This window comes from Hippocampus comes, unplaced genomic scaffold, assembly GCF_001891065.2.
Source record: "Hippocampus comes isolate QL1 unplaced genomic scaffold, H_comes_QL1_v1.1 scaffold315, whole genome shotgun sequence".
NCBI lineage: Eukaryota > Metazoa > Chordata > Actinopteri > Syngnathiformes > Syngnathidae > Hippocampus > Hippocampus comes.
In genome coordinates, this window is record NW_017805539.1 from 2,320,397 (window position 1) to 2,329,921 (window position 9,525).

The 9,525-nt window shown below is 44.9% G+C and overlaps 2 protein-coding genes across 3 annotated transcripts in view; one reads left to right on the forward strand and one right to left on the reverse strand.

The window, feature by feature from the left end:
* LOC109521002 (putative neural-cadherin 2) overlaps positions 1-4,278 on the forward strand; it is an 83,183-nt gene extending 78,905 nt beyond the window's left edge. The window contains exons 28-34 of the mRNA XM_019878581.1: positions 12-192; positions 613-782; positions 863-1,127; positions 1,298-1,481; positions 1,840-2,090; positions 2,531-2,688; positions 3,060-4,278. Coding sequence (XP_019734140.1) covers positions 12-192; positions 613-782; positions 863-1,127; positions 1,298-1,481; positions 1,840-2,090; positions 2,531-2,688; positions 3,060-3,551 — 1,701 coding nt within the window. The 3' untranslated portion in view covers positions 3,552-4,278. The remainder of the gene's footprint in view (positions 1-11; positions 193-612; positions 783-862; positions 1,128-1,297; positions 1,482-1,839; positions 2,091-2,530; positions 2,689-3,059) is intronic.
* Positions 4,279-4,865: 587 nt separating this feature from the next.
* ccne2 (cyclin E2) overlaps positions 4,866-9,525 on the reverse strand; it is a 16,815-nt gene continuing 12,155 nt past the window's right edge. For both annotated transcript variants that reach the window (XM_019878573.1, XM_019878572.1), the window contains exons 7-13: positions 7,444-7,471; positions 7,167-7,313; positions 6,461-6,556; positions 6,179-6,313; positions 5,502-5,613; positions 5,232-5,389; positions 4,866-5,037 (exon numbers count right to left, since the gene is read on the reverse strand). In XM_019878573.1, coding sequence (XP_019734132.1) covers positions 4,921-5,037; positions 5,232-5,389; positions 5,502-5,613; positions 6,179-6,313; positions 6,461-6,556; positions 7,167-7,313; positions 7,444-7,471 — 793 coding nt within the window. In that variant the 3' untranslated portion in view covers positions 4,866-4,920. The remainder of the gene's footprint in view (positions 5,038-5,231; positions 5,390-5,501; positions 5,614-6,178; positions 6,314-6,460; positions 6,557-7,166; positions 7,314-7,443; positions 7,472-9,525) is intronic.

Here is a 9,525-nt window from a genome sequence, read left to right on the forward strand (position 1 = left end):
GTGGCGCTCAGGTGTACGACCTGGCGCGACCCGGCGAGAGTGTGGACAGCACCCCGGGGTGCAGCGCGACGGACGGCGTTTGTTTAACGGCGGCCGGGCCCTCCTGTGGGGCCCGCGCCTCCTGCCTCGCCGACTGGGGATCCTTCAGCTGCGAGTGTCACCCGGGACACAGCGGACACAAGTGTGACACCGGTGTGTGTGTGTGCCTGTGTTTGAGTAGCGTACAATACGCGAGTGTGGATGTTGTGTGCTTTTGTCTCATATAAATGTGTTGCTTTGGCGCCCTCTAGTGGTGTCTCAGTACTGATGACCTCCAATTTGTTGAAGTGGTGGAGCTTCTTTTAGACCACAAGTGTCCTGAAGGGTCACCGTCGTGCATGTTTTCCATCTCTCCCTGTTGCAAAACACCTGATTCAAATGAATAGGATCGATGGCGTCCCTCAAGGACCGGAATTTGGCACCTATGTTTTCGACAGCCCATTGGAGAAAAGTGTTTTACGGCCAACTTGTGGCATGTAAATGCAATTATAACCCTTTTTGGAGGGGAACACCGTATGCCTCTGTTGTTTGTGTGTCTAAATGAAGTTCCCTGTATTGGTTTTGCCCCTTCAGTGGTTCCAGAGTTCTCTTTGGACTCCAACAGCGTGCTGAGATTCCATCTTCGAGCCGGGGGCAGCACCAACCGGCGCACCAGCATCCAACTGCTCCTGCGCACCCGCGCCACCTCGGGCACTTTGCTCTCCGTCATGTCCCGGGAAGCAGACGAGTACATCGTGTTGGAGGTACCGGCAAGCGTGTTTAAAATGAAAAAAATAAATGCAGGAACCGAAGCTCTAACGATGACGTTATCCTCTGAACCCAGATCGCAGAGGGTCACCTGTCGGTCCGGGCCGACCTGGGCGACGGGGCCCACGCCCTGCGGCTCTCGGGCCAGCGGGTGGACGTGGGCCAGTGGGTGCTCGTGGGACTCAGTCGTCATGACAACCTGTTCGTCCTGCGGCTGGAGCAGGGCGGCGGCTCCCGGGAGGTTCAGGGGCGGTTGGGGAGCCGGCGGGAGCTGGTGGTGGACCCGGCGAGCATCACTGTGGGGAGGGGACCCCGCGGACGAGAAGACGGTGGCTTTAAGGGTGAGACGGGGCACGGGAATGTGGTACGGGTGGATGGAAGGTGCAACATTTTTCACTCCTCCACTTTGTTGAAGATTTTTAACCATTGCTGTTGTGTATTTATTTCAAGTGTTCACGTGTGAATGCTGTCCACTGTGACAATTGAATTAATCGACGTGTCTTCTGTTTAGGTTGCATGCGGGACGTCCGTTTTAATGGGCGAACGCTACCTCTGGACGGACAGAGCGGCGGTGAGCTGGTGAGCGTGCTGGAGAGGCGCGGAGTCACGTTGGGCTGTTTCAGCGACGCCTGCCGGACGCAACCTTGCCCCGACCCGCTGCGCTGTGTGGACCTGTGGAGGAAACATCAGTGCAGGTGCGCGCACGCACTCATACACATTACGTTCAAATATATTGTCATAGGAGAATTACACTTTGTGAATTTAAAACAAACACATAGCCTAGCATTTCGTCCAATAGCTTAATGCTAATGCTAACATATAATTGGAAATATGACCCTTTAGGTAACTGATATTTGAACACAAACAATACAGCAACATTTTCAGACATGTAATATGACAATACTAGCATATGTCCTTTATCCTCTGCAAGGAGTTGAGATTTTCAATTCCCACAAAGTGATTCATCTACAAAAGTCTAGCACAGCAAGCAGCGAGAGTAACAACAGGCACGAAGGACTACTTTTGATTGCATCGTTTCTCACGGTCTCCCAGGTGCCCCGGTAGCCAGGTGACACTGACAGACGAGTCGGGCGCGGAGCGCTGCGTACCGTCGCCGTGCGGCCCCGCCTCGTGCCGCAACGGCGGCGCGTGCCAGCCGCTGTCGGCCGACAGCTTCCGGTGCCGCTGCCACGAGGGTTTTCGCGGGCAACGCTGCGAGCTGGGCCAGTATCGAGGCCACCGGCTGGCCGCCCTCAGCCCCAGCTCCATCCTGGCCATCAGCATGTGTCTGCTCGTCTTCTTTGGTCAGTTGCGTTATCAACGGATTCTTTGGAAGTCATCAAATAAATGCTTTTGTTTTTTTAATGTCATTAGAAAACTGAAAAATGGGCCACTTCAACTTTTTGGAATATGTTAGAGTCAATCAAGAAGACCTTGCGTCATTTTTTTTGGTTTTATTGTCATGTTACAAAGCGCTGCAAAATGGATGGCGGGCCGCAACTGGCCCCCGTGGCATACATTGCACACCTCAGATTATGTGTGTGTGTGTGTATGTGTGTGTGGGTGTGTGTGTGTGTGTCTACAGTTGTTTTTATTCTTGTTGTAGAGAGAGAGAGAGAGAGAGAGAGAGAGAGAGAGAGAGAGAGAGAGAGAGAGAGAGAGAGAGCTGTGGATCCAGCTACCTAGTTAGATAGCTAGCTAGCTAGCTAGATCGGTCAACATCTTTGTGTGTGCACGTGTGTAGCCGTGCTGGTAGCGGTGACCGTGTGGAACCAGAAGGGCAGCCGCAACAAGTTCCGTAAGCGCGGCGTCTACCACATCCCGACCGAGCACGAGAGCTGGGAGGACGTCCGCGAAAACATCCTCAACTATAACGAGGAAGGCGGCGGCGAGCAGGATCAGGTAACCAATCACCAGGAACCACAAACTGGTCTCCAGCCCTCCATCCAAAACCTTTGGTTCTTGTTCGCTCCTCATAATTTCTGGAAACCATAATTTTAAACACTATCTCAAATGTGATGCCCTAACTTGAAATCTTACTTTTATTTTGAAACCCTAACCCTACTTTGAACCCCTAATTTGGAACCCTAACCCTAGCGTGATGCCCTAATACTACTTTGAAACACTACTTCTAGTTTTAATCCCTAATTTGAAACCCTAACTCAAGTTAACACTTACTTGAAAGCTTACTTTGATTTTTTTTTTCTCTTTCTCCTCTCCACTTGACTAAATGCTGCTGCCGGACTGACGTGCACGTGTGTCTCCTGTTACAGAAGGGCTACGACATGACCGAGCTGAAGCGTCCTCTGCGTTCCAGCCTGTCTCAGTCGTCTTCGTGCACCACGGCTCCACTCATCAAATCGTCTCCGGGCTCACAAGAGGAGGTGCGCGCCCCCGCTGCCTCCTGCGCACCCTACCTCAGCATCCCACAGCCACACCTCCACACGCACCCCCCACCCTCATCGTCGCGCTCCCACGTGGACTTCAAGAGCTATGTGTCTCGCATCGTGTGGGAGGCGGACCAGGATGAGGACTCGTTCCCGGAGGACGTCTTCCACAGGTGGCGGGAGGAAGGATCCGGAACTCCGGCAGGGAGCCTTAGCTCGCTGGGGAACGACGACGAGGAAGAGGAAAACGAAGGGGAGAGGCCGCAGGAACGGTTGTCTCGCTGGGGTCCAAAATTCCAGACGCTGAGCGACATATACGACCGCCCTCAGGTGGCACTCTCGTACGGAACCACCGCACGACGGCCTCCCAGCCACTAGGGGGCCACCTGGCATTCTCGGCTCCTCCTCATTTTCTGGACTTGACATCGCTTTCCCCAAAAGTTAAAACTGGGAGCCTGCATTCCAAATTGGACACCTTCCGCCATCTTGGAAGAGGGCAGAGTGACGTTTTTCCAAACTTGGCGGCAACAATCATTTAATGTTTTTCCAACTGGAGCTTTTTCGGACCCTTTGCCTCCTCCTTTTTAGACACATTTACAATCTAAAGTTCCCGGAACCTTTTAGTATTAAAGTTAGTCCTGCACTAGTCATGTATTTTTGTTTCCTTTTCTCCAACTAAAATAAAGACTAAAAATGTTTAATTAGTCCTCAGATGCCTTAGCAATGTACTAGTGACTTATTTTTTTAAAATAGATTAAACAATCAATCATCTTGACCAACCTTGCTTAGCCCACCACCTATGTTCACAGGACACCCCCCCCGCCCCAAAAATATATATATTTTTTCACCTTAAAAGTCGAAAGAATACATTTTCGATGAGAACATTTTAGGGTGGGAACCTATTTTCAATCTAAAGCGAAAAAATCTTTTTCCCTGTATCTGAAGTATGTGTGCTTCTTCGTTCAATTGAAAAAAAGTCTTGAGTGTTTGTTGCTTATTTGAATTGTATGATACAATGTAAATATGGACATTTTTATAATTACCTGAAAAGAATATTTCCTTTTGTACATGAATTGTAATAAATAAAAAGAACTTTTTCCCTGAATATCATCTTTTGCTTTCTTCAAAATACCACAGCAAAAGTATGACCGTCTTTGTGGCAATTCAACCTGAAGTTGCATGAATTTTTTTTTTGGGTTTTGTGCTTGGTATTTGTTTTTCCTGAAACTAAAAGTAAGATTTTTCAGCAAAATGTTCTGATTTTCAACATCATTTCAATCAATAATAATCATAGGCACTGATTTCATTTATTTATTTAAAAGATTACATCATTCTGTATAAGAACATTCCAAAAAAAGTGGAACTAGGTACACAAACAAAAATAGATGTTTGAGCATCTCAAGGCACAAATGAGGACGTACAGTCATAAATAGCTCTCGAGATTCCTTTTTCTTTTTTTTTTTTAATTCTTTGTTTAATTCAATAAATACGGGTTTGTGGCAGCGTGCAAGCGGTGGCAACGGCTCAGATCAAGTTTCCAGGAATGAAACAGTCAGGGAAAACATAAACACAAAACAAGTGGTCGCCATGTTGACCACAGAGCTGCATGTTTCCCACCCCAGCGATGGGATGAAATGGCGTAGTCAAAGAGCACCAGGAAGTTCCACAAAAATCTCATTTTGTGTGTTTAAATTAAACTTCTTCAGTTTTTTTTTTTTTTTTTGTCAACGTCATCCTCCTCACCCGCTCAGTGATTCGCTGGTTTTTCCGTGCTGCTGGGCGGAGTCAAGACGGGCGGCACAGCAACCACTGGCGATAGCGGGCAGTCTGCAACTTCCAGAACGTGGCGCTCTTGAGCTTTTCTCTGAGGCAGAATCCAAGAACAACAAGATTTATTTTGTTTGTCATTAAATACATAATCACTAATAAATAATCCAACTTTAACCCTTGGGTATTGTTGGCTTTTCACTTTCAGCATATTTGTGGCCATTTTTGGTAAGTACAGGCAAACAGGAAGTAAATTTTTTTCAGAATTAAAAAAAAAAAAAGAATGCTCACCAGGAAGTCCAAGTAGGTGACGTGTGTCTGGATGTTGTGTCTGTCTTCGGTCTTCACCTTGGCAAAAGTCTTGAGCTCAGGTTTGGCCTCCGAACGCAGCGTGTCCATGAAGGGGTTCATCCACCGCACGCACTCGGACACGCTTTCCCACGTCAGGCCTGACGCATTGTAAACACGCAAAATCTTGTCAAGCTGACTCAGCCAATTTCTATACTCGGGTTAGCAACCCAACTGTTTGGAGGATCTCAGAAAGGTATCTGTGGCACGTACCGGACACTTTGTTGACGATGTCGAAGGTGGAGAAATGGCAGAAGGCGGCGGCGGCGAGGACGCTGTAGCTGAAGTCCAACGAGCGGATATCCATCATGCACAAATCCAGCAGCTGAGAAGACAAAAAAAAGTGGGGGTGAGGCTTCAGAACAGAACAGAAAGTGTGAGCAAACGGAAAGGCCCCCATGTTAGAAACGAACATGCCAGAAACTGTTAGCATGTTAGCAAACAGCCCTCAGCTGAGCCACTGTTAACAACTGTTAGCATTTTTAACACACAGGAATTGTGTAAGAGTTTAGCATGCCAGCAAAAAGATAGTCCTCAACGTTTGGCGTGTATAATGGGACATCTTGAAGTGTTATCATGCTACCAACAGGAAACACTGAACTCTGAGCAAGTTAGCAACCCGGGAAGTCCCCCGCTAGTAGCACGTTAGCAACTGCTAGCAACCAGGAGGTCCTCAATTTTTTTTCTTTTTATTTATTTGAAAAACAGGACAGAATGGTCCATAAGTTCCACCAAAATGGTCTTACAGATGAATTATTGATTCTTTATCAATTTACACAAGTAACCGCCTTTGATGAATTTGGGTCGAAACAAGACACAAGGGTTCTAATTTCTGAATGGTTTTGGTGTGTATTTTTGTGCAAGCAAACAGAATGTTTTTGTTTTTTTACCTGTGTGATCTGGATGTACATTTCCTGCGAGAACTGTGGCACCAGGAAGTTTTCGTCGTCCTTCTGTGCCTCCACCTGAGCGTAGAGCTTCAGCCAAGAGATGGGAGTCTCCGGACAAAGATTCCAGTCTAATGCCTACAAGAATAAAAAAATGTATCATTGTGTGTGTGTGTGTGTGTGTGTGTGTCTGTGTGTGTGTGTGTGTGCGCACGAGTAAGGAATTTTTTTTTTTTTAAACTTCAACAGGGTCTGTTGAATGTAGTTGAAAATGTGGGACGCCACCTTGAGGATGTGAAGCTCTGTGCGCCGGATGTCCCACGAGTCACACGCGCCATCCGTCACGTAGGCAAACTCGCCGATTTTGGGAGGGTAGATCTCCTGCGATAAAGAACAGTCATGTCAGACAGTTTCAAAATCAACCCTCAAAATTTCAATAGAAATATATATATATATAAATTAAATTATTTTCTGATATAAACGTCAAATAGCACGTTTTTAACGTTAATTTAATTCATTAAAGCACTTTTTTTTAATTTAGCTTCATTCCCCCATTTCAATTTAAGTTTGATAATATCCATAGATTGGGAATTTAAACTGAAAATCAAAACATTTGCTTCAATTTTAAAAAAAATAAATAAAAAATTAAAATCTTTAAAGTAAAACTATCCTCATGATAAATTTGTTATTTTAATCAGCATTTTAAAAAGATGTATCCATTAAGTTTAATTTAAATATAATTTTAAAAAAATCACATTTCTATATCCATTATTTCTTTGAAAAAAATGTATTTTGAACATTTTTTTTCAACTGTGATGATAACCATAGAAGATGAAATAACCATGATCTAATTATAGTTCATAAAATGTATTTGTACTTTAGTAAAAGTAAAAAAAAAAAAAAAAAAAGTACAGACTCAAAAATGGACTCAAGTACAGCAGTTAAATGAGTACTTTGAGCGGAGTGCAATCGAAGGAGGGTGACCTCTGACCTCAATCTTGGAGGCGATGAACAGCGCGGTGATGCCGATGAGCTGCAGGTAGTCCTTGTTGACGTCCTCCTGGGTCAGCATGAAGCGGTCGAAGAAGTCCTGTGCCAAGTAAGCCGTCTGCCGGTGGAGGCAGTACACTTCGCTCACCTAAACAATAAATGAATGAATAAACATTGGGGGAGGGGTTAATTATTTTTGTTTCTTTCGTGGAGATTTTTCTAGAAGATAGATCCAACCCTGGCGAAGGTGTGTTTATGTCTGCGTGTGCCGTTCTAACCTCCAGTAGCCAGTCCAGGAGAATGGCCCTCATGCTGGGCTGCAGTTTGTGGTGCCGCTGCATATAATTCTTGTCGTGAACGTACTTGAGCTCCTTGTTGAGCATCTTGATCCACACGTCATCCGAGCTGGCCCAACTGCGACAGCACGACAAGCGCCGCCCATACGGTCAATGCCACCGTCCTTGACACGAAACGCAAGGCGGCCATCTTAGGGTGGGATTGAAAGACGGTACCTGAGACAAGGTAGGGGCGAAGCCTTGATGAAGAGGTTCTTGAAGCGGTACTGCTTGAAGTTGGATGGGTCGGCGGGTTCCAGTTCTTTGTGCGGCGTTTCGATGAGGACGCACGGACTCGCTCCGTCCTCTGACCAACACTTCTATACCCCCCAAAAAATACATAAAAATAGTGTACGTGGTGGTTAATACACAACATGGCCGCCATGAACAGACTGGAAATATCTAAAAATGGCTGACTTGTTATGAGGCGTTAAATACACACATAAATAAAATTCTCTGTTTTATGGAAAATCTTTTTTTTTTTTGACTCGCTCCGTCCTCTGACCAACACTTCTATACCCCCCAAAAAATACATAAAAATAGTGTACGTGGTGGTTAATACACAACATGGCCGCCATGAACAGACTGGAAATATCTAAAAATGGCTGACTTGTTATGAGGCGTTAAATACACACATAAATAAAATTCTCTGTTTTATGGAAAATCTTTTTTTTTTTTGTCGGTACATTTTAAATCTTCTCTTCAATACTTAAAACTCAGCATTTCACATACAATGGAAGGTAAAACAACAAGGCGATGACAGCGACCCCTTGTGGCGACAGTCACTTTCATGACACTGCTTTTGAATACATGATGTCACCCAACCAAAACTTTAGCCTAATGGCGGAATTGCCTGTGTCATTTCTGAAAATTTTGGGAAAGAAGAAAAACAATTTTTAATTTAAAAAGTAAATCCCATTTATAATCTCGTTATTTTTTTTAATTTTTTTTTGCAAGCACATTCATTTTTTTTTTTGGTGCTGATAATTGAGAGAGCAAGCTCAAAATGACTTCAGCTATATACTAAGGTGTGCAAACGCAATTATAATAATCAAGTCATCAGCTCTCGTCGCACGATCGGTTTGCTAATAACATGAAGGGAAAAAAAAACCACACACACAAACCTGAATTTCATAGCAGCTTTGTTTCTTGGCAGTGGGTTGACTCTTCTTGGAGGGCTGACAGACAGACAACGAAAAGACAAGTCATGCAAACGGACACACCGGCATATGAACGCTTTCATTCTCTTCTAAAAGTGACATATGTAAAAAGTGACGTTTTAATAGCTTGTATAGAAATTGTTGATACAACTGCCTGCTTACCCGGTTAGCATGAAATTACAACCGAAACATTTTCCTGCCAATTTCCAAAAATGAGTCTGTGAGCGAACTTTTCCCAGTTTTGCCAGATGGTGATGCAACAGTTGAGCTAATTCACACGATACCTCGAGAGCTCGGCTGTCCAAAAGGTCAGCACAGTCGCAGTGTTAGCGCACATTAGCGTTAGCGCACATTAGTGTTAGCGGTCTCATGATGAAGTAAGTGCTGCCCCCACCAGTGAAAACAAAGTCAACTCATTACGAATGCGCCATTCATTTGCAGTCTGGACGCAGACGTCGTCTCGGAGTCACCATACCACAAATTGGCTCAGTTTGTTGCCAGAACTTGCTCCTCTACTTTTTTGAATCGTCACAAGAGTCAAGAGAAATTAAGATTTTTTTTTTTTAATTATATTCTGCCAACTTCTGAAAATATGAGCAGTTTTGGATATAATGTTATGTAAATGAGTCCAATCTACAAGATTATGACTCAAAACCAGAGCTTCTACGCCCATGACCTGAAAGCAAGACTGGGTGAAGATCCAGACACACTTTCAAGCCACGGCAGGCCCCACTGCTTAACAGTGCTTGGTGATCTGTCCGCCCACTAACTGAAAAGTGCTGCCTACAAGTGTGAAAATGATTTGGTCTTGATTGATGTTTGCGGCAAGAAATAGTAAAAACACAATTAAAAAAAAAAAAAAAAA